The sequence below is a fragment of the Dendroctonus ponderosae genome, unplaced genomic scaffold (genome assembly GCF_020466585.1).
Source record: "Dendroctonus ponderosae isolate FM_Combo_2020 unplaced genomic scaffold, Dpon_F_20191213v2 Dpon_F_20191213_6, whole genome shotgun sequence".
NCBI classification, from domain to species: Eukaryota; Metazoa; Arthropoda; class Insecta; order Coleoptera; family Curculionidae; genus Dendroctonus; species Dendroctonus ponderosae.
In genome coordinates, this window is record NW_026018814.1 from 5,884,098 (window position 1) to 5,910,108 (window position 26,011).

The 26,011-nt window shown below is 32.0% G+C and overlaps 1 protein-coding gene across 2 annotated transcripts in view; it reads left to right on the forward strand.

Annotated features, from left to right (window-relative positions):
- The window catches only part of LOC109540490 (zwei Ig domain protein zig-8), a 162,416-nt gene extending 140,904 nt beyond the window's left edge, over positions 1-21,512 (forward strand). For both annotated transcript variants that reach the window (XM_048667243.1, XM_019908901.2), the window contains exons 6-8: positions 5,699-5,810; positions 5,980-6,158; positions 18,830-21,512. In XM_048667243.1, coding sequence (XP_048523200.1) covers positions 5,699-5,810; positions 5,980-6,158; positions 18,830-18,939 — 401 coding nt within the window. In that variant the 3' untranslated portion in view covers positions 18,940-21,512. The remainder of the gene's footprint in view (positions 1-5,698; positions 5,811-5,979; positions 6,159-18,829) is intronic.
- The last annotated feature ends 4,499 nt before the right edge of the window (positions 21,513-26,011 follow it).

Consider the following 26,011-nt stretch of genomic DNA (forward strand, 5'->3'; position numbering starts at 1 on the left):
CACAGTGCAACTCAATTGTTAATATTTTATTGTTATTTGCTATATCTTTGTAAAACTTAATTATTAATTTTGTTGTTGTAGAGATTTAGATTGATTTAACTATATATAGTATGTTTCGGCTCTGATTCCAACCCTCTTAATACAATTTCTGTTTTCTACAACTAGTCACCTACACATTTTTCGATGGTCTTTTTTGAAATTTTTGTTTACTTCTTTTGGTATCAACTTTGCTTCGTTATTCAGTTGGTCTCACTTGAGTTATTTTTTATTAGTTCAGCTTGTCTGGATATAATATTAAAGGTAATTGATATTATGATCGCATTTTTTCTTTTAGCGTAGTTTTTAAACCCATCCGTGCTAATATTTACTCAGTAAAATGGATCTAAAATAAGACATCTTAAATATTTTCATATTGGATGAAATTAATATTTCTCCAGTGCTTGTAGTTTTGCGCTTATATTGGCATAATTTTTTATTTTATATGTTTTGCTTTTAATATTTTTCTTTTTTGTCGTGATTGTGTATTTTATGCTGACTATACATTAAATAAATATGGTTAACTTTTAAGGAATCAAAGATAATCGCTCAACTTTAAGTAAATTTCAGTTCAATAAATATTGCATTCCACTTAACTTATTTAATATTAAATTATATGAAAGAAAGATATTATTTTCACAAATAGTATTAAATGTATAATGCAGTATTTCAAATCAGTATTTTTTTACCATGCATTTCTCGCTATCCTTTTAGCAAATTTAATATTTTCACGAATATATGCAAAGCGATAAAAATATCCATAGATTCAGAAACAATGCTCGAGATCCACTGGAGAAAAGTAGCCTGCATTCTCTCAGACTATAATATATTGCGGTTTCCTTAATGCATTTTCCGTTATAGCGGCATCGTGCATTTTCATTCGCGTATTAATTTAAAGTTCCCTGTGTTTTCGCTTCCGCAAATTCAATTTTAATTTGTAATTTGGAACGATTGTTCTATTTCTCTGCATTAAACTCTGGTTTACTATCTGTTCGGTACTTTCTGAAGTTTATTGAGCAATTAGGCATGAATTGAATGGATGTGCACCTGTTTTTACCATTTCAACTCATAACAAAATGTATTACATTTTTGTATTTTAAACGTGTAAGTTATTTAGTTTTAGGTATGGTTTTTTATTGAAGAAAAATGTTGGATTTAAATTAGCCTCGACAGTAAACCGACAAACAAGCAACATAAAATATGGCTGCCTCAAGGGTCTTTTATTTTTTCCAGTAAATTTTCTATATAAATCCAATGTCAAGTTGAATAAATCAAGATATAAATACGTAAAGTATGCTTACATAAAAATGGAAAATCAAATACATATTTTATGTTTTTCATTTTAATATTAATTACGTAACTGTATTAACACTTGCCACTGTTCTGAATGCATAATGAAATCAAAATGCCACTATCAGAGTTTCAGTAGATTTTTTGTGAGAATCTGACATGCATTAGTATTAAAATTAATATTATAATATATATTATAATATCATAACATTAATACATCGTTAAAAACCCACAGTAGTATGAAATGAGTAATAAACATGGTTTTAAACTCAAAAATATACCAAAATTGCAAAACTTTTACTAATAAAGCAGATTGTGTGGGCGTGTTTTTCATTAGAATCAGTTTCAGCATTTACTACCTTTAGGCAAAATGAAATAAAAACGGATTTTCGGTTTTTGTGAACTTCATTTTCCGAAAGCTTTACAATACTTTCTTCAGTAGAACAAGAATGTGTTCAGTCGAAAAACCGTACAGGCGAAAATAAATAAATGCGGAATTTAGCATAATTATATACATAAGTATAAGCAGTACGAAAACATTATCCAAGTTTTCGTAGAACAGTTCAAGTATTTTTTCTATAAGATCAGCTAAATTCAAATATTATTGATCGACTTTACTGTGGGCATGGTGACGATCGTAAAGTAATTTTGATTCACCTGATTAAATTAATTTTCACTTTCCTTTATTCGAGATTCAGAAATGTTCATGTTTAATATCAACAAATAGTTTTAGTTCTGTTTGCGGCGAGTAATTTAATTAACAGATACAGTAATCCTTGGAGATCAGTTTTGAAAACAGTGCTCAATACCACCATTATCAAAACTTTCTCAGTGAATTCAATTTTGCTTTTATTATTGCTTGGTAAAGGATATAGTATCGAAATTGCTAGACTCTAATGAGTTCACTGATAATTGAAAAAGAGGAATTCGTTTCAATTATTCGACAAAAATTGCTTGGAAACAGGAATTCTTTTCATTAAAGTAAGCTTTCTCAACAAGATCTTAAACCCTTCTTGAATTCTTCCTGCCTTTTATAAAAGGTCATTTGCATTTCAATTTCGGTTGAGCATTGCTAGTAAAACGTGTTTGAGAAAATGAATTTAGAGCAAAGTGTATATAACCAGCCAAGTGGAAAGTGTAAAATAAACTGGGTCATATTTTACAGGTGTTAGTTAACTTTTCCAAGTAGCGTAATATCCGAAAAATAACTTTTTAAAGAAAAATAAAATGTTTAGTTAGTTATCAAGGTGATAGAACTTGATAAAAAATTATTTACAGATTTCTTAAATTATGCAAATGATTAATGCAAAAATTCCTTAAAAATGGGTTCTGCCTTAATTTCCTGTTAGAACAGCTTGCCCATAAACATCTGAATAACTGCTAAGCAAGCATTATGCTGCAAGTTAGTTATTAACGAAACGACGTGTAAAACTTCCTGATCCCTTTCTTATCTAAAAATCGAAACCGCAATATGTCAAACTTGGGCAAGGATTTGCAAATCGGCCGGTAATAACTTTGGTGTTAACGAATTTTGAAACGTTCGCAAATCAAATTTACCATTATTATACGTTACATACTCAAAAACAGTTCGACAAAGTATTTCCGTTTAGTGTTTATTATGAAGCTAGTTCGAAGCTGAAGCGGAATTATTTTGCCTTCTGGTAACACGGTTTTGTCCCAATTTTGCATTAAATCCAGGAAAGTATTTTTTCAGATTTCATAGTAAGTCTGACCTCTCAATTTGATAACAAAAAAATTATGCTAGATACGAGCAAATAATTAGTTTAAAACATTGTTTTCAGTAAAAAAACAAGTACTGAGGCGAAGAACGGCGCAATTGATGCGAGAGCTACGTTTACAGGGAAGCAAAATCTTGAGAAAACGTAGTGCTAGAAAAGAACTTAAAAGTTAAGAAAAACAGAGATCTTCTGGACCAAGCTAATAAAATTTCTGGGAAGATATTAAATTGTTATAAGAACATTTAACGTTTCTAAAGTTATCCCAAAACTGGTAAAAGTATTTTGATATTGACCGGAAAGCTGGTTTGAAAAAGTCTCAAGTAAATGGAACTGCAAAAAATTTCGTCTGGACTTATGCCACTCTACACGATATTTAATTTCGATGATTAATGTATGTTAAAAATATAAATAATTATAGCGTACTACTTAATTAGTAATTATAATGTACCGAATTTATTTAATTCAGCACTTTCAGTAATGGAAATTATTTGGCTTACATATGGTTTGAAAAACCAATCGACTAATAGTTAATTCTCTTGTCAATATCGGTACAATTATATTTTAAGTGATTAGACACCCACTTAATAAACATGAGCACAATTATGTGTCATAATTAAATATATTGCGTGACAATGGAAATTTGTATTTTGCGTAATTATGATTAAGGGATAAATTTAGTTCTCTCAACAAATATTAAATACATAATGGAACACTCTCCGCATTTTCATTCTTTATGCCTATGTTATTTATCATTATTGTATTACGGACAATACGTAATTTTCGGGTGACATATGAAAACAATTTATCCCAATAGTATATGGGCCTACCTTACTGTGAAACATTTGAATGTTGAAAAATTCGAATAGTATTTAAATGCCCGAAGAAATAACAAAGAACGATAACCTTTTGATGTACATTCATTTGTATATCAAACATCAATGTCGGTCAGCCAAATGGTACATTTCCATTCCAATGAAATAAATTCGGCACATATTCAAATTCCAGTATCAGATATTCCTTTATCTTGTCGTATGTTTCCCATTTTCTTTTTCGGATCTCTGAACGGAGACACTCTGCATATGAAATACCATAATAAATATGTAAATATTTGTTACATCTATTTTGAAAAGGGAAACGCTCTGTCGATCTTGCAAAATCAGCATCTGTCACGAATCACTAAGTTTTTCCAGGTCACTACCTTTCCTTCTAATAAAACCGACAAAATAAGTAAAATTCTTAGCAATTACATTTTGGTTTTCAACAACTATGAAAGAAGCAACAACAATAATTGCCTTAATCTCTTTCTCTTGCGATCACAACTGTCGATTTCAAGCGCACTTTTGCAAAATCATTTTTACTTTCAAACAAATATGTTAAATAAAAGGGTGCGAAAAATATGTTTAATAAATGTGCGGCCAAAGAACTTTGCACGTACAAAAATGAATACAGAGCTGTTGGTCAAAAGACAATGCCAAAGAAATTTGCAAATATGCTCAAACAGGTGAATTTAGCCGTGAACATGTTTAATATATTCTAATATATTTCCGTTCCGAATGGGAAAAAATACCTGGTTTTCAAAATGAGTATAACTCGATTCCTATTTCTATCAAATTTGTAAGTGGCTTCGATTGCACACAGCTCTACTCATTTCAGCTTAGTTGGATGGAACAAGTTAAATAATACATATATCTCACATGTAAGCGAAGTGAAACTTGGTGTAACTTTCAAATGTTTAATAATTAATTTGATAATTTATTGATTTGGAAATGGGACGGCACGATTTTCTCACTTATACCCCAAAAAGTTGCTAGGTCTAATATTAAGACAGAAGCAAGGTGCTTATTAAAATTTCCTTGACATAAACGGTTTTAACGACACAGAATAGATATGAAATTAAATAACTTTGTTGTTGGTAGAGTTACATAGATGATGAAGTTTGTGGGTTTATTTAATGAGTTACGTGATCCATTAGATGAGTTTTTTATCAGAGGCATTCTGAATCCCATGCAAAGCCAAAAAATGTACTGCTTGGTACATCGCAAACGTGCCAAATGTTAATATGAACCGTATTTTTATTATTATTAGTCAAAATATATTTAATTTTTTTTTCGGGTCTCTTAGCTATCGGTTTGTTGTGTACATTTGTAAATTGGGTAAAATATTATACTCTTTTTGTACATGTAATAGTTTTTTCTTTCAGCCAACCTAATGAGGCAAAATAATTTCGCAAATTACTCTAAAATTCAGAACTAACTTATTCAGTCTCAGTAGTCCCTTTAACGCCCCGTTGTTAAAAATATCATTAAAGTATGTGCGTCTCTAAGGATGTATTCTGGTTTCAAAAATACTGCAACAGACATTTGTCGGAGAATAATTGCTCACAGGTCTTTTGTAAAAATACGGTTGTTAGATTAGCTGTTGTTTTGGCAAAAAAACATTTTGACTGATATCGATTTACTAAAATTTTCCTTTAAAAAGAGACAGAAAAAGAACAACAAATTTAAGAATACAATACATAAAAATACTTTGTTACTCTTATTAAAATTAGGGTTTTAAAATGTTATTAATTGGTTATTTTTGTGTATATAATTCTACCATTTTGGAAGAAGTAATATAAATAATTCACATTTTAGAGGCACGAGCTGACATCGAAGGCCCTTCTGAAAAATACCTAAAACCAGGCAGTGGACTCCGACTGCAGTGCACCGTTCTGCAGAGTACAGAACCGCCAGCGTATGTTTTTTGGTTGGTATTAATTCATTTCCAATATTTTGTTTAGTACGCTTAGTCAATTTTCTTAAAAGAATGTGATGTATGAACCTGAATATCAGTGCAATAAACTAGTTTTGGTAAATCAAAAAGGACCCTTCAACTGTTCATAATACTAACGGGATTTGTTCTAAATCTATTATAGGTATCATAACAATAGGATGATAAATTATGATGTTGATCGGGGGATCAACGTTACGACAGAACTAAGTGAGAAGAGTAGTACTTTGACAATCACCAATGCCGCCACAAGGCATTCGGGGAACTACTCATGCTTTCCGAGCAACGCCCAAGGAGCCAGCACTTATGTGCACATTTTAAACGGTGAGTTCAACTGTTACTTTCAGTTCATTTTTTCAAATAGTTTTGCTTTTTGTTTACGGGAAAGCGAAAAACTATATCAAAAAGCAAATTTTCTATAGCAGCATTATTCCACACCGTTCACCATTTAATATGTGGGTCTGCCACTAGAAGTACATTAATTTCATTAAAACTTTGATAGAGCTCTTAAACTTTCTTGTTTAATGGTTGGCTTTCTTGAGTTTCATCCTCAAATATCTTCATAGAATATTCATCGCTTCTTACTATAAATAAAAGTTGCTTTGTTTGCCATTTGCATACGATTTACCCATCAAGCACAATTGAATACTATTTATATTTTCAATACTCATTTCCAGCTTCGACGAATGCGACATGTAACTAAATAATTGACAACTTGTAACAATAAATACTTAAATTACTGTTTAAATTATTTTTTGTTATCAAACATCAAAGAGCCTAGCCTATACATTTCCAGGAAAATGACGCGTTTATTGCCTATGTGATATTCCAGTTCTTTATTGGATAATAGAAACGATTGTGCGTGTTGCAAGAAGCATGCCTGCTCATTCTTTTTCAAATGAAGCRTGAAAACTTCAGTATTAGAAATTCACACTACGTTTAGTCGGCTTTACTGTCTGATTTCGAAATAAAATATAAAGAACTCAAAAAGCTGCCTTTGTTTCTATGCAAATACTTTTATGTTAACTGAAGTGATAMGTTTTTAATAGATCAATTCGTCTTTACAATACCTGATTATGTTTCCTCTAATTGACTTCATTTATTTTAATACTAAGCAACAGAAAATCGCAGCTCATAATTTACACTGAAAGCTAAGTTCCTGCTACTATGAGCAAATTACGTCTGTGTAAAAACTGTATTATTATAAAGGATGGTAAATAACTCCCACATTCCCAGACATTTTTAATTTATGTCCACTGGCTGTTGTGTTCAAAGCTTTATACACACCTATCATAGTTGCAGATAAAGTTTATGAAAATGATGACCCAAACAAACAGACGTTTTCCTCTTCAACGACATATATTCATGTTATCTGCACGTTCTGTATCACGAGACCCCAACCCAAACAGTATTACATTTGCTTAGGAGAATTATTGATGCTGGGGGTTTGTACGGCAGAATGGAACCAAATGTGTGAAATGTGAAATGAAAACCGCACAATTAAACGTAGGCTTATTTGTAGCAGAAAATCCATAAGCTTTACAAACACAAAATAACTAAAATATATAAAAATTAAAAGTAAATGGCTTTCTTACCTTTGATCAGTCTTCCGTTGGATCAGTTTGGATTTGGAAAACTGCTTAATCTAAACTGCACCTTTCATACTTTATAGTTCAAAAAAAAAGCTGAAGGCTTTGCTAACGCTGTGGAAAACATGTTTAGGATCATTTCGCGGCCCAAAAGCGATTTTGAATTGAGGCATTGGAGAAAATGCAATTAATTCGCAGCCATTATATGAGAAAAAAATAGTTGAACTATTTCCCTTAGTAATTCATCCTAGTGGCAATAACACGACAATGACATTAAACATAAAAATGTAACGGCTGTGATTATGCCTATCGTTTAATTATTTTTCAAATTCGAAATAGTTTGTAAAATCTGCTGCAGAAAATTTCGGAGTCTGCAAATAAGCTATTAGTATTAGGAATGTCTCTTAATTATTATTAAAAGTTTTGAGTCGTCTGAATGAAGACAGTAACACAAATCAGTTTTTCTGCAGTCTGCATAAGAAGCAATATTTAGAAATGATGCTGTTCTCTTGATTTCATACTCTCAAGGAGTCCAGAATTCCAATTTCCAAACACAGATAATATTTACACTAATGCAGTTTAATGGACACAGTAATTTAATTTAATTTTATGCTCTAGTTTTTGAATAAATATTAAAATTTTGCTCTAAAATGTACATATCTGTTGTAGAATCGAGTTACACTTTGTGATAAAACTGTTGAATTATTTCAACTTGACAAGCAAAAATACATGGAAACTTTTCAAAGTATCTTTCTTAACGCAATTATATTAGGCTTATGCTATAAAGCATGCTTCTGTATATTATATTTGAACGAGACACGTGGAAGTATTCCATATCTTATGTCATCATATTAGAGGCATCTTTCTTTATTCACTGTTTAGAGTTTTTAAGTTGTATTATGTTCCATGACAGGTGGGTTCCCAATAACAACGACAATTAATGATGTTTTTTGTTGGACAAAAAAATCTACTCAAAGTGTTTTAAAGTGTGTATTTTGCAGGCTTAATATCTTAGATTGCAAAACATCTCCAAAACTGCGTAGAATGTTTAGAGAGCATGATTTTAAACCTGCAAGGGGTATGAAAATAAATAATTGTCACGCAAAGAATATTATAAAGACTATCAATTGACCAATGTTTTAATTTGACTTATTTAGCGAGTGAACTGTCCGTAATGCTTATCAATTTAACGTCAATTTTCCTAAGCCTAAATTATTGAGGGACGCATATGCTAAATTGAAACTGGTTTGAATAATTAGACACTTGCCATTTTATTTGGCGGTGGAAATTGAAGGGCTGTTCATATTTTTTTAATTAAAATTGATTAGACAGCATAGTGTTTTAGCCTCGTTAATTTAAACCAAAAGCGATTTAGTTCAAAAACAACTCGAGTTTTAATTTGCTTTTTTTCAATTCCGCGAACATGGTGATGTACTATAGGAATAATTTGAACAGTGCAACATGAAGAACTTTCAAATCAAAAAACAGTTTAGTGTTGTTTTGGGTTTGCATTTGAAATATCGAATATTAAATTCTAGTTTGAATAAAGGACCAAGTCACTATGTTATTTTGTTTTAATATCATATGATTGTGATTTAGTGGCTAGTGTTTATGCACTCAATTTAAAAAAATACCTTTTCTAATTTAGGTTTAATTTTCGTTTATTTGTCAGTGTTAGTGCTCATTTATTTCTTCAGAATCATGTGAACCAAACAAGTAATCAGTAAAATAAAAATGAAAACGTAATAAAACACGAATAAATTACAGTTTTTTCATTTCATAGATACAGTTAATATGAGCCTCAAAAAGTGCTTTATGAAACGTGAAAAAAAGACAGAGGTTTAACGAAGATAGCTCATCCTCAAACGAGAACTTGATGTGGAGTTTCTTCAAAGATTTGAAATGGAGGAAAATCTACAGAAAGCGCTTAAATTATTTCATACTTTGTCTGAACACTTACTAATAAATTGTCAGGCACAATAATCTGAAGTAGTGCCAATTTTCTTCTACTGTTGTTTTGAAACTAAGCATTAAATTCGGCTCGCTATCCACCGCAGATTCAAACAATATAGTGACACGAGAGAAGGAGAGGTTGTTGAACAACATGCAAATATTAATCAAAATGATGTAAAAATATTCTGGGCCATATTTTATGAAGGCGTTTACGTGTTCATCCAAAAATATTGCAGAAATTCAAAGTGCTTCTTAACATGAATTTCCACTGGAACATTATCCTGTAAAATTGCAGTCGCTGAGAAGCATGTTCAAGCTGTAAACCATCTACGAGTTGGAAACTTTTCCTAGACTGCTTACTTTGCTACTTCCCAAATTTAATCTATGTGGTTTTTCTGATACTTCGTTGAGAATCTGTCCGTTCATAGATGTGGGATTTATCGAAACCGAGCTGACCCAATTTTCACTTATCGAGTTTAAAGTTAAATGTGCGAAAACGTTTACTTCGGCATATCGGGGCAGCGACTCGAGCAACAAAAAGAGTTTCTTGTCTTCAGAAAAGTGTTAAAGTTTTGACGGAATTATAATTTGGTTACATGTATGTGAAAACTATTATCAATATACGCATCAAGATAGTAAAGTTTCAGTTTTATTCATGCAAACATTACCAATCCAATAAAAGTAGTCCATGTTGAATGTTGCATTAAAAAGCATTTAAAAGTACAAGGACGTCACTTATTTCAAGCAAAATGCTCTAATTCGAGATAACTTTGTTTTTTCTAATCCAAGAAATTTCAAATACAAAAAAATTACGGTGGCGTTTCCCCAGGCTATAATAAATTATCCGTGTGTCATAAACACTATCACAGAACGGATATCTTATTCCATCCAATACTTCAAATCTGAAATACAGAATCTCAGTATGAACGAAATAAATATCCTGTTTGTTACGGCTGTTCAATTGATAAATGATTGAATGGAAGACGAGTGATACCGGAAAATATTTCAGATCGTACAATATTGCTTGGCATTGTACCGAATTATTAGAGATTGATGAGAATTTTTGGTGCTTGATGCTTATCTGCAATGTCAAGAATAGCCACTATACATAGAAAGTTAGACAGTTATACAAGTATTTTATTGATACTTTATATTTTATTAAATGTTGCATTTTTCATGTAAAATTGTTTATACATCTTTCAAAGTTTTAAAGGTGAATTCAAATATTTTCGAGTCAGTTTCGTGAGATCACGAGCATAAATATGAAGATAAAATTTAATTTTAAATATACGTATTTGTTATACGGCTGGAATCGTCGCTCATCATTTTCAGATTCTAATTTTCGCATTTCTAAAATTTAAACAATCTGGGTTTGTAGCACTTATATGCAAGAACAATGCTTGTCTTTTGCCATTCGTTACATTACTCTGTTCTTAATTTATTTGTTCATTTGGAGAAACGATGCGAATAGCCTGTACATTCTCGTAGTCGGTCATTAAAGCTCGCATCGCACACTAATGGCTGTTCTAACTATAAACTTAAACGTTTTCGCTTTAAGAAAGTTCAAGAAAGTTTCAGAAAATTCGAAAAAATTATTGCGTTTTACTGCGCACCCTTTAATTTAAAACGCTGCAGTTAACTGGGGACATTATTTTTCTGGTCCTCTTTTTTTAAAGCGCAATGCAAAATAATTCGTAAATTTTACTTTTTTGTTTTTACTAACCTATTTTTACGTAGTTCTCACATAAAATGCCTCTTGACGTACCTTGGCGTAAAAATTAAAACAGTAGTTTATCTTGTATTGGCCGTCTAGATCAATGGGTTGAAAATTAAAGCCAAAAATTTAAATACTCGCTCGCAGGTATAGAGTCAGGACTCCTAGAGGTAATGCCTCAAGTGATTTAAAATTCGACTGCACTTATTCCAATGGAAGCATCTATTGTTATTTCAATTGTGCATTTTTCTATGAAGTCCAGGTATGATGCTGCTATCGTGTTCTATACTATCTAAACTCAAAAATACTTGATCAAGTTACGAGGAAAATTAAAATTATTTACTAACAGGACAATGAGTTACGTTGAATTGAATTGATATATTTTTGGCAGTTCAGAATATACTTAGACTCAATATGATGAAACCCAGCCAGCTTCGTTCCGTCAACATTGAAAAGCTGATGTTGACTGCAAATAGCTTAGCTTTTTGTTTCATTTTCAGTTAAAATTTGCTTAATCTTTTTTACCATAAACCAATTGGGTCGGAGTCTACACGTCTACAGTGTCTTTCTAGGAACCAACTGTATCATGCCCTAAGTGTCGAAGTAACCACAACGGTTTTAAAGAAAGTAAAAAATTTAATTTCGGAATTTGCATCGGCACATCGGCCAAGGTTTATTTCCGTTAATGTATATTCTTGTACCCGACTAGGGAATTTGACCTGAAATATTTCCAAACAAACGACTTTTTTAGTGCAAATAAGCAATTTCGCATACTTAATGCACATTGAGGACTTCAATCGCTTGTAATTTTATACTCGATGATGCTTACAAAGTTTAGAGATAGCGGCGATGGTGTGTCGCTTCTTCCTGAATGTTATTAAACAACGATTTTCTCTGCGAATATCGGCCTTCATATTACGTGGTTTATTGGACATCTGACAGGCTTTATAGGCAATAAGCAATGACTTTAGGTGAGTACTTGCAGGGTAAAAAAGCGATGCATTTATTGCTTCAGCCTGTAAATCAACTTTAAAGAAATAGCCAGTATTTTAACCTGCATAGTGTCGCCAAGCGTTTTCAGCCAAAGCAGAACTGAAATGTTTTAAATTAATTTAAAATCTAATAGGCCGCCAAGAACAAATATTAACGGATGTGAAAACTTCTGCTATCCACAGATAAGCTGCGCCATAATTTTTTAATAATTATGCCAATTATAGATAACTGTTTGGCAGCTATTTATTAACCCTGCTTAATTACATTTTAGTAGCACTTTCTTGATCACTTTCCGGGTAATCCCCTCTTTATAGCAGTGAATACATTAACTAAATTGTTTCACTTAAAGGCGTACTTAAATTTTAAAGCTTCATGAAAATTATGTTTATTACTTTGTGAAGAAGGAAATGACAACGTTGCTATATTATACATATATAGAAAGTTTTATGTACTACTCCGTTGGTGGATTTTCACCAAATGTTACTCCTGAATCTAAGGCAATGTGTTAATGAACGTATATTTTGGAAACCTGGAATTATCGAGAAACATATACTTTAAACATCTATCTACTGAAACTATTTTCGTACTATTGCTTGATTGATCGTGTTTGGTATTGTTCGGTAAGAAGTATGTTCTAAGTGCCCTGTATTCCCCCGGCGTATATCAAGTTGAAATACGAAAGAGAATTTGTGTCACCCAAGACTAATCGCCTGGAGCTCTACCAACTGAAATAAATAACTTTAAGTTAGGTGGAAGCGAAAGCTGTGCTCTATCGATTTTGGTGGCTTTAGTTTCCAACCAATAATTTTTTGCAGATTACTGAACGCCTTGTTTATTTGGAGCAATTTGTTTTCACGAAAGGCTTGAGATTTTACCCGGTGAAATTTATTAGCGTCACGGTTTCTGGTTACTGACAAAATTGCTACTAAACAAGAATAAATGAACAGTAAATATACCTTCGCGGTTTTGTGTTTTGCCGAAATTAATGAGGAAACCTATTGGTACATTTCGCCTCAATCTTTCATCGGTGTTTAAGGAATGTTGGGATGTGGACTACATCAGTTATTGTCTGTTGAGTGCTTTAGCGTGTTCAAATTCCATATTTCTTGCAGACGCCAACTGGGGTTCTTCAACTGAAATTTTTTCCGTTATATGTCGAATATTACAAAAGCGGAAGAGTTGCGATTTGGTGTTATAGAGGCATCATTGTTAAAGATTCCAATTTCTTTAAGGGCWGTTTGAGCACGAATCGTGAATGGCACGGATTGGTAGCTTGGGCTGGGAATTGTAACTTATTTTTATCTACATTAAATAACTTCGTGAAAGCAAGAAACGTAACATTAACTGCCGAATTTAATACTTAATTAATTAAATGAGAAATATCATAATTGAGCTGAAATATATTTACGGAATTTAACATTGAGATAATGCAGAAATTAAGGTATAAAAATATTTTTTAAATTTGTAAATGTTCTTTAAGCACAGACATGCATGTGCCTCAGTTTAAATTMTCTGGATCAATGAYTGCGCTCTGGTCGCAAAAAAATCTATTTAGTAATTATACATCAGGCATGAAACGAATTTCTCTCAGTTCGTTTTGAYTTTCTAAATCGTCACAGCAATGTTGTTCTGACCTTTGAGGAGTTTTGAAATACTTTTCTTWAATGGTTTGATATCAGCTTTCCTCATGAAGACTTCACTTTTGCAGTTAYATAAAGGATAATTATAGTKAAATATGGTTATTGCCTTCTTAACGTTTTTTCTAACCGTAGCAGGACCTTTATATACGTACTCCACAACCGTCTACTTTACAAACTGCAATTTTAAAATTTGTTTAATGAAATTCATGGAACCTGCSGAATTGAAAATATAAATRTCTTTCCTCCGCATACCTTTACAAAAAGTAAGAAACATTTTTTTGGTACATTCTTTGAAACATTCTGGTTGTKCAGGGTCTGTTTTCAAATTTTTACGGAGAGATTTAAAGGTGGTCTGGAAAAAMGACTAAGCTTTTTATTTTTAATCAATTAAAATATATTAGTTATACATAAGTTTGACTGATTTTTTTGTGAACCGTTTCTACTAGTTTATCGATGGCAGTAATAATTGCTTGCCTATTTGCCTGTCTGATCTTGAAATACCCTTACTTGGCAACAAAGAGAAGAAACTAATTACTATTAAAAGTTCTAAACATATCGAAATCCTTTAACCAATATTGTTATTCAGTCTTTAAAAAAATCAGAAAATATGGGAAAATTGCGAGACAATGTTATTAATTTCCGCTTTGTACGTTACGTGCCTGAAGCAAACACAATTTCGTTTAGAATACTCCTGGGTGTTTGTTATAAAACTTGCTTAAAATTGCTGAAAAATGATCGCATGTTCGAAATTGATCGGAAATTAATTTTCGAACGTATGTCGGTGATACACATATGTTTACACCAAAGACGGTGTTTTGGCTTTATTTGAATGGACAGCTAAATTATTAAAATCTATATGAAAAAGTTTTTTGCTCCAATCTCATCATTACTAAGTGATATTAAAAGGTGTTAATCGAATTTAATTGTAACTTGTATGACGGTGAAATTCACGCTGCTTTTATCCTACTATAAGTCAGGAAGATAAAGCTCATTATTCCACATTATGTCCGTCAACTTTTTCCAGTTAGTTACTGGAGTAGCAGAAGGTGGGTCGCACTACACTTTATTAGTAAACTTTATACACTTAAAATGCCTTTTGTGTTTCCTTTTCGTTTCATAAAACAAAAGTTTCTGCTGGAAAGAGCTAATGCTGCTAATAATTAAACAGAATTTTTCTCTTTGCGTTTTGAAGCAAATGCTTTATGCATTTTTTGGCATTAACATTTACTTTTTTTTTTATTTTTTTGAATTTAGCAACTGTTTTGATAGTACTGAAATTGGCTAGAAAAATAAGAACTTAAAAAAACAATGCGTTGCCGTACTGAATGCTCTAAACATATTTGCATTCCACTGTAAGTTTATTTCAGCACCGGAGCACATGAGAGAATATGAAGGCGATAATTGAATTAGAGTTTTGGTGTGTTGGTGAYCGTGATGTCAATTTGTAAAAGGTGCCTGCACTSTTTTGCTGCTTGAGTTAATATTATAAACACTATTTTGCTCGATCCGACGTTTCGGACATATTTAAGCCATCGTCAGGGATCATGGAAAAAGTCTCATTTCTGTAACCAACAACTGAATGTCACCAGCGGCATTGGCAACAACTATAGTATTTAGGCTTTTTTTCTCTCTCTCAATTAATATTATGTATATTATGCGGAAATATTTTGATTATGCATACCGATATGTTGTTGGGTTGTGTATGGCTATTGAATTATAAACAATATAACTTGTGCGTTGGAATCACACAGTAAAATAAAGTCGAAGGTTTTAGTGGGTGATTTGAAAAAAGACTGCTTTCGGAACTTAAGTCTTTATGTACAAAAGTCGTGTGTTGTAACTGAGGAAAGTATGTTGCTAAAATTTGCACATGTTATGACAATGATAAAATGATCTCCGTTCTTCAACTAAAAGACGGCACCTTTGAGTTAGTTTCGAACAAGGAGACGAAAGTTTTCTTGTTATTTTTTCATTGGTTTYAGRTGTTCRTGYCRCAAAAAAATTGAATGATATCAACGGCCGTTTTTCTCAATGTTCAGTTAAAAAAATGGAACAAAGATGTTTGGTGCCGATGWATTTTGTRAACATRTTTTTTATTTCGAAACTTTGCCTTTTGTCCTATAGAACGCCAATAAAAGCTGCTTASAGTTTAATAATTAGGACCCATTTTTAATCTCTCTTAWTTAATTTTTTTAAYTTATTTTCGCTGCAAAGCGCCCACGCCTAAAGTGCCGAATTCGTAAAGTCTTCTGTCTGACGTTAAATATTACTTCGTGTTTAATTTATTATTTTTAAATAATGTAAGTTCCTCGATATTTGGAGTTATAAATGGAAAATAAAAGGGATTTTCCAGCCAATTATTTACGTTCACTAGTTGCGTTTTATTATGTGCATGTATTCCAGCAATATCACTCATATGGCTGTTATTACCTATTCCATACCGCATTACTGACGTTGTAAGGATCTGGGAATATAATGACCTGCTTTTCTATGCCGAACTTTTCATCCCTCCACTAGCACAATGCCAACTGCTGAATCATAGATGAGGTTGTGCAATGCCAGAAAATCTGACACGGTATTCGAATGGCAATATAATTTACGACCAGTCCCGAATATTGGAAAATTTCATTTTAAATTGTTGGCTGCAAACGTACCTGTTTCCTAAACTTTCTGAAAATTTTTCTCGCAGTAGTTCATAAGCATTCAATTTAGACTCAATTTGATGAATTCAAATCATCCGCATGTTTAGCAGAATCATATTTATTCACATATTAGTTTTTAATTTTGCGGATAATTTTACGATGATCCGAATGTCTTCGTGTACTTGAAAATATGCCAACCTTTAAACAATATTTCCAAATCATATATTTTTAGTTAGCTGTTGATTACCTTTTGAGTTAACAAGATACCTACTAATAGATATACTTATAAGTAGATATATTTTCGTTCTGGAAACGTTAAAAAATGTGGGGTTTCAACCACTAGAAGTTCATTAGAATTATTTGTTGAAAGGTCAGTATAAGTATTATTTATTACAACGAAAATTGTTTTATGCGAAGGCACGACCTATATCAAAACGCAGAGCTAAATTAACGAGAATATTTCCAAAGCGGAACATTAAGCGCATTAACAACGTGATATCACTTTAAAGCGGTGTTAAATTAATTTGGTATTTGCCATTTTATATTCAGTTTACTTATTTTTGCACCAACGCTTTAGGTGATTAATCAGGCATCATTCTTAAGTATTTAGGGGTTGCTGGCAAAGTAATTGGCGATGAACGAGGATCACACCAATATTGAATAATTCTTCCTTGTACAGAAGCACTCAATAGACTATTACTGGGACATTTGATAAATTGTTTGTCGTAAGTGCAGCTGAATTTGATATGAGAATATCGTTTCGTTTTTTTTTTCGTTTTTGTCATAGTACGTTTCTTTGCTATAAAGTGATCTTGTCTTAGAAAAAGCTGGTAGTCAGGTAATGACAGATATTTTTCATAAATAAACAGGCTAAAGAATCTATATGAAACAGATAATTCGGGCTCTCATTGCCTCATATAAAGATATCAATGAATTTATTAAAATTATCATTAATTTCTCTTGATGATGGAAGTCGTAATGAGTCATAAAAGCTTTATTCTAGATATATAATATAGTCTAGTATAGTCCATAACAACTTCAGGACTTATGAGAAGATGTGTAAACATTTTTACTAGTACTTGCGAAATGTATGTGGGATTGTGCAATTAGTATGCGTTATTCCAATTGTTAGACAATAATTTCATAATACTAAATGAGTTATTATTGATACAGGATATTAAACTATTTTCAATACCTTTAGTTATCGATTCTTCGTTTAGCTGAAATATGTTTAGACACGATTTTAAAGAAATAACTTTTCAGTTTGCCATATTGTTTATAATTTCGATGATGGATCTGGGGCAGAACTCGGGTAGTAAAGTACATAATAAGCCGGAAATGGGCCCAAACTTCCCAGCTTCAAGGCATGCAACTTTATCAATTTAAGTTCTGCAGTAAGTACCGAGTTCGATCTACTTACACAGGTTTGTTAATTTGACTAAAAGTTTATCTTTGCCGACAAGTTCTGAAAATGATGCAGTTCGAAAAATGCGTTGAGCGTTTTAGGTCTCGAGATACTTTTCGAAGCAAGGTAATGCACCCTTATAAAACTGCATTATGATTGTGGCAAAATTGTGGGTGCCTTCTGAATCATTTCACGCATTAGATTCATTTGAAGATTGTATTTTTCTTTAGCTTTCCGAGTGCTATAAATTGAGAAAAGATTCGTCTAATGGGCAGCAAGGAAACGATCTATTCACAACCGAGCCAATCAAATTGATTGATTAAGTATTTAACATATTTTAGGATTTTAAATAAAGGTGCTGAGCAGTTTCTGTATTAAACATATATTAATTACATACGTTTTACTTTCTCTTGTAATCACTAGAATGACTCCAGCATTCCACTATTCACTTTGCACTACGCGAACACTTTACAAATTCTGCAAAGTCTACAAGGCTGCTTGAAATACATACACTTTTTATTTTTAAATATATGAGGATCAGAAACACAAATGTTATATATCTATAAAGGATATAGTTAACCATGAAATTAGTAGAAAAGAAGTAGAAATAATTATCCTATCTGGAACTTGGTTAGCTGTGAAATCTGTGCTTTTCCCAATAGAAATTCAACTTGTTATTGCACTTTTCAGAAAATTACTTTAATTTGACAAACCAACTTTTTGGGTTTCGCCTTGAAAAGTATTTAGAGTTGCAGAGCAGGGAGCGGACTACATTTAAATTGTTCTTCTTTTGAAACATCCCTTCCTATCATCCGCTTTAATTATTAAAGTAAAAATTAAGGTTCGTATTTCGCAAGGTGAAAATTCAGATTTAGCTGAAGTACCTGACAAATGAAAAGCTCCTGAAAGGCCACCCACGTAATGAATGCTGGCAGCTACTATGAAAAAATTTGTCTAAAAGAAATATTTTTACTGGTAGAGTTTCATAGAGCAGTCGACTGTAAAATTCCTTTTATTCCCCGACTGAGCTTTAAATCTAATTTCTTGCTTTGTTTTCAGGTGAAAATCCTGCGGCAATGCAACACGGTGGACGAGGATTATCCTGGCTTCAATGTAGCCCTTCGTCCTGGCTGCTGATTGCATTTTCCCTAATAGTGCTCATGTGCTAGTTACGGTGAAAATAGAACAGAGCCTTTTCAAATATATCTCCTAGGTGATTAAATAAATGAATGAATTTTTAGCGTTTTTATTATATGGACTGAACATGTATGATGTTGGTATTAAGAACTAAAATGTTTTCGACTGTAAGGCTTTTACTACTTTCATTAGCGAATAGATATTAATTTCCCAGGGTTTATTCAAGTGGAAAATTGTCGCATAGTCGTTCTTAGAATATAATGTTTTAATGTGAATAAAATTATAACACGAGTAAATATAATGTATGATTTTCTTGGGATATTTGTATCGTTCTCTCTTTAGGATGCATAATTTGAAGAAACTTTAAATTTGCTGATATCAGTACTTTTCCTGCTGACATTATTTAGATTTTTTATGTATAATAAAGTTTTTCTCAAATATTTACGGATTTTCGCACAATCGTTTTCTTGAAGAGTGGTCTATAAAATAAAGCAAAAAGATGTCGAGGTTAAGAAAAATTATTGAACAGAATTGTACTACGATTGGGTTGCACTGGCATATATATTTACAACACTACGAAACCAACTCCAAGTGAATTCTACAATGTAACGTGATAATACTGTTAGAAATAAATGAAATATTTTGTAATAAATTCCATAATGTATCGCACACTGTGTTTGTAAATAAGTATCAAATATTTAATTTCCACGTACACTTTTGTAATTAGAGCCACTAATAACACACTTCTTGTTCGATTAACTTTAGAACTCAAAACTTTAGTCTAAAAAGCTTTAGACTTTTCGAACTAGTTTTCAAGTAGCCAAACTTTGCACAAGACGTTTTCAAATCACAATGGAAGGCCTCCAAGTTTAGTGTAAATATACCAACATAAAAATGGTAATTTCGAGCTGACTGTATGCCTTTGTTATAACGATTTCCATATTCTTTTATAGATAGGTTACAAGTGACTCATTGGAGTAAACTAATTCTGGCAGTATTTTCTGATCACGGCGCAGCTTTGCGTTGTAATTGAACAATATTGATACAAATTTCTCAAAATTTAAAACATGTACATGTCGCTTTCTTCTAAACAGTGCATGTCAATACTAAACTGATCTGTTTGATAATGAAACCTTCACCTAAACTAATATCTCTATTAAAATACCTCTTGATAGTTGGTATTGTGTGTTGGGTTGGATGATATGTGGATATATTACATGAAAAATACTCGGTTTTATATAAGCATGTATCTAATGAACAGTATTTGACTCTACCTACACCTACCTATCCAAATTCATTCTTTCTCACATCATTACCATTGAGGAGTAATTAATGAGTATAGTTTATAGACGCAGATACATTGTTGTATATTTTTAAGATATGGTGCAATTATTGAAAGTTTGTAGGTAGTTCTAATTTAATAAACCCTATGATAAGAAGGTATCTATGTATATGTCACTTCTGCTGTATTCATTTCATACATATGTAGCGAGTAATTGATTGACTACTTATACCTACTCGAAGGCCCTGTCTGTTGAAAATATTCAGAAATTAATTAATGTTGCTCTGTTTAAGTGATAGCAAAAGTTGCTGTTGCAAAGAACTTATTGCCTAAGTCATATTCATAACAAACATATACACTTGGCTGGTTAAAAGGAACATAAACACAGGATTTTATACGAAAATGTGTTAATTTTAAATATGCAGTTTCTATACATAATTCCATACCTTAAGTGGAATCGCAAAAGTACATTGTATCTTTGCCAATTAACTTACAGTCCACATTTTTGAAGTAAAAAAAATTGTCAAATATTTCAGGAATTAACTAAATTGAGATTCTCATAATTTTTTTAAGTACCATACGGCTCCTTTATATAAGATGTAGATATCCACATTACCAAAACATAATCAGTGTTTCAGTCAATCCTCTGTAGCTCCAATAATTGATCTGTGTTTACTTGTTCGAAACTTTGATTTATGAAAAAACCTATTGAGCTTAACTTTTTTCTAAACTTAAGTTTGATTTATTTTGCCTTTTATCTGATTTTGTGAAATTTATGTTAAATAATGCATTACTAAATCATTGAGACATCGAGGTAGACAATGAGTTTAACGAGTGCATCTTTTTCTAAATGAAATCCTCTACACGATTAAATCATCAACTAATTTTAAAAGTTTGACGATTTTAACGACACTTTTAACGACGTGTTTTGGGCTGTGGATGTTTTGATTATTTGGAGTGCGTCAACAAATTGTTTTTTTATTGTCAACCTTTTGTTATTAATTGAACCATTCAATCGATTAGAGCAGTTATGATTTTCATTACTTCTGTTTGTCAACTTTGTTTAAATTTTAAAGGTTTAAGTAATTATTAACTTTCAAATTGCATTTTAAATTACAGTACGACTAAATAATTGATAATGTATTTTCATTGGGTGAAATTGAGCCATAAAAGTAAATTACTGCTTAATGAATATTTATTCTAACAAATTAATGTTTTCAACAAATAATTGCCTTCATAATGTAAAAACTTTGTTACTTCACAAAACCTATATTATGTATAGATTGTACGTGTAAAATAACAAATATATTTAAATGTACATATTACCCTTGTTGTAGTTTCATTCGCACATATTCCATAATTATAGAGGTTCGACATGTTCTGAATTTATTTGCTTTTTACTAGGAGTTCACAGAAGGCAAAAATAATTTTTTGTTCTGATATGTAAAACGGTGGAGAAACAAATACAAAATTTGTTTTAGTAATTCTTTTAGAGGTATAGAGTAAGCAGCTGGGTGCAAAGGTCTTGCAAAACAGAAATACTGTGAAAATTATAAATAAACGTTTTGTTGACTAATAACTGACCGACTTGGACAAGTCAGTTTTTATAATAGAGTTACGAAATATGTCCTTAAAAGTGGTCTATCTGAGAGATTTTTATTTAGCTTTGAGATTCTGAAGCCTTAAAGATCTAGAAATGAAGAATAGTGGTTTTAAATAATTGATCACATGCAGGGCATAATTCACTATTGTGATGGTTCACTTAAATCGAAACTACGATATATTCCATAATGTCAATTTTGTCGAATATTACACCTTAAACTCCGTTATTAACATTTGTTGCATATTTTTAGTCACATTATATAAATCACTTCAGTAGAGTAAGGTAGCCATTCTACAACATTTTTATGACTTCTAGCACTTATTCTGTCTAACACGTAGGTAATCTGCATTGAAAAACTTGTGGCGACTCTAGCAAATTTGCTTAATGCCCATAAAAGTGTTTTGAGCTTCGACTTTACCAGAAACTTGGTATTAAATATAAGATTTAAGTTGAAGTTTGAAGCGCTTGTGCATGATTTAAGAACAAAAGGCAATAAAACAAACAGACAAGGGAGAAATCTTTTTAATACTTTCAAATGCTTTGAATTTATATGTTGTACCTAATTAAGCACATGTATTGGTCTAACTGCAAGTATTAAGAGCTCGCAAATTAGTAGCTGTAGTCAATAACAATTTGCAGCAGTTTTCAGATATAAATAAAACTTGAATCCAAGAGTACAATATATGCGTTATAATGGATAATTATTAGTATTAGATACTTACCGGAACGCATACGCCAGCGTAGTCGAAAAACCACCCTCTTCATTGAAAAAATAAACCGTTAATAATCATGCAGTTCATCCAAATGACTAAATAGTCACTAGTCCACTACACTTATTCACTTCCGACTTATATGAAATTATCACTGATCGCTACTAAAGTTAACATCATGCACTAGTAAAATTAGATTCCGGTTTTTTTCTTTGCTCAGAAACGCGCAGAAATTTAAAGTACAAGCAAACAATTGAAATTCGTACTTCAGAACAAACCGATGCATTGCTGTCAGCTTTGGTTCCGTTCAAAGATTTAATATCGAAAATTCACAAAAGGTTTTATTGTGTAGCTGCCTGACACTTATAAAAAATATCTAGAATAATTTACAGAGTTTATTAGTCAAAACAGTTGTTTACTTAGTTTATTTGTTTGTTTATGGCATTAATTTTCTATCAAATAAAGAGTCACATCTATAACATAATTTAAAACTATCAGGGTTAATATAATGTAGCTTTCAAATTGACTTGAATCAGTGGTTCAAATAACTAAGTACCTAAGGACAACAGTATTTTGATCAAGATAGGTCTTAGACGCAATATATGTATAACTTCGTAGGGTCAATTAACACGAAAAAAGTTTATTTTACACACAAACAAACGTGTAGTCAGTTATAATTGCCTTTTAAATTCTAATAGTTTTTTTTTAAATAATTATTTATGAATCGTACGGCTGTAGTGATTATATTGGCATAGTATAGTGCTAGACTGCTAAATATGAGAGAATTCCTAATCTCCAAATTTAGGAGCTTGGGCTACCCGAAAACATTAATCTGTAGGGCTACCCAACATTCTCCCGATTTCTCCAGGCTGTTAGGAACACGCAAATAATAATAAATAACGACCCCTAAATCTACATTAATGTAAGTACTACGATCGTTTAAAAGTCTGCATAATAAATCGTTGAGATGAAAGGTGTTTTTAAAATCTGAGCAATTGCAACCTGTCATTAAACGTTTAGAGAGTATATTAGTTTGCTGAAGTCATGTATTAATGATTGCTTAAGAAAAGTAAGGCCAAAATGGATTAAAGGCAAATGGAAAATCCCTACATATGTAAGTATTGTTTATGTTATTGGATATCGGAATTTACGACTCTAGGTAATACTGTACCTAAATAAATTAAAAGTATCTATAATATGTAATCAGAGTAACTTATTCACATACTTGGTACTTTACATGCATACAGAACAGTTAGTAATAAATGTGAAAAGCAATTACTATACAAAATATTGCCACAACCGAACATGTTTTCGATGTTGACGCACTGGACGAATGAAAATGTAATGCTGAATACATTGATGGCTCTCCTGGAACGAGAGAACGTAGAAAAATTATTTATGTTCCGTATGTTATACAAATAAGCTGTGAGCGAATGTAAATAGGTGCTGCACTTGTTTTATTACTTATTGTGAGAAGCAACCATGAAAAACTGATAAAATTAAAAAAAATAGCAGATATTAACTGTATTTAAACTTCATCGCAACTTCCTAATTAATACTTTCAAATGGTAAGGTGCTAATAGCGGTATTTTCCACTCGTTTTTTGCCACCAGATGTATACAGCTTTTGAGTCTCTCGTCGTCATCGTCCTTGTTTTAACTCCACTTAATTTCCACAACAGTAAAAGTAAGGGATTTTTTTAAGTGAGCGATGTTTAACATTTCAATTCCTCATTTAACCTCATGCGGCGTGATTTGCCATAAAACTTCTATTTTTTTTCACTTGTTCGAGTGTCAATTAAATTAACTGTATATTTTAAAATTAAAATAAATATTCAGTAAAATCCAACCCAACATTAAGTCAGCAAAATATCGACTGAAAATTTCAACATACCTTTATAGTGAACAAAGACCTGAACACTCGCCTGTCTAGCATTTGAGGGAACACATGAATAGTTTCCGGCATGAGAAGGCAGAGCTCGTTGAAAAATCAACTCTGTTCCTAAACGGCCTTCTCTCACAACAGCCCCATCTTTCAGATCATAGTTGATCATTCTATTACCATGATACCTAACAAATACATTAGTAAGAAGTTTAATCAATCTCAAGGGAGGATCCAGGGGGGTCTTGAGGACTGTGTCTGCCCCAGTGTGCGGGGTTTATGTCGACAAACGATAATTTTCTAATTTCATGGACAACAAAACACTGAATTTGTACTACATGACCCCCCCTGACTTGAAAGTTGGATGCGCCCCTGAATACTAGGGCACTAAGAACCATTAAAACATATCACAGAAACAATTCCTTCTAGACATATGATATAAGTTTACTATATAATTGTAAATACATTGACAAAGCAAAAATTACAGAGTTCCCGTAAAACAGGAATAAAACTCTTACCAAAACATGTATGTGGGCTTCTTATTGATTCTGAACTTGCTGGTGGCATTCAGAATACAACTTAGCCGAATAGGAAATCCTTTATCCACATCTCTAACACTTGGTCCAAGTATTACAGCGCGTGCTTCTACAATACCATTATTGCATTGAAGCCAGTAACAAGTTTCACTATCCATATTATATATATATATACATTATAAAATTTTTGGTTGCTAAATATTTTAAAAAACTAACGGTAACTAACACCCCGATGAAAGAGTATATCTCAATTCGGATTTCATCCTGGGCAGTTCTTGTGTAGTTCTGTAGTCGTTTTTTTAGAAAGGACTGTACGTTTGGTTTTATTAGACATTTTTCAAACCCTTGTGCCAGTTTTTTGGATGACTCAAAATCGAAGTACCAGGAATATATTAAGCAGTCCTCAAAAACTTGCAGCAATTTTTAAATATGTTCCCTACATTATTCTCTGATTTTCAAGGCAAAACATGAATTGTATGAGTTCATCCAATGCGGAGAAAATATTCTACAAACCTAAGTATACGTTCAGTTAACAAACGCACTACTTCTAAGCTTAATTTAGAAGTTACCTGTTTAATACCAAACATGTGCTATGTGCTTTTGGATAATTAGTTTTAAGAAATAAGTACGTCGGTTGCTATTACAGCGTACAAGTTCCCAAACTTCCACTTGATTCAGAATATTCAAGTACATATAACTATATGCTTCTAAAGTTTCCAGGCTTAATGAATGACATAGCATTACCATACTTTTGAGTTTGCGAGTTTCGAATTTTGCGGCAACATGCAAGTGTTTTATACCGATGTAGAGCATGAAAGAGACGAGAACTAAAATATTCTATAAGTTATCTGCATGTCTTTATGTAATTAGATACCCTGACGAGTGGTTGCTTTGTGTACGACAAGGATTTGTTCAACATTTTCTCTTTTCGATGTTTTCAGCTTAATTTGAGACACTAATTCTTACCAAATAACTCCAGGCGAACAAATATGCTGAAAGTAGGCGGAGTACAGACCTGACACTCATATTGACCTGCATCGGATACTTTAGCAAATCTTACATGTAAGCTCCAGATCTGAAAATTGATTAATT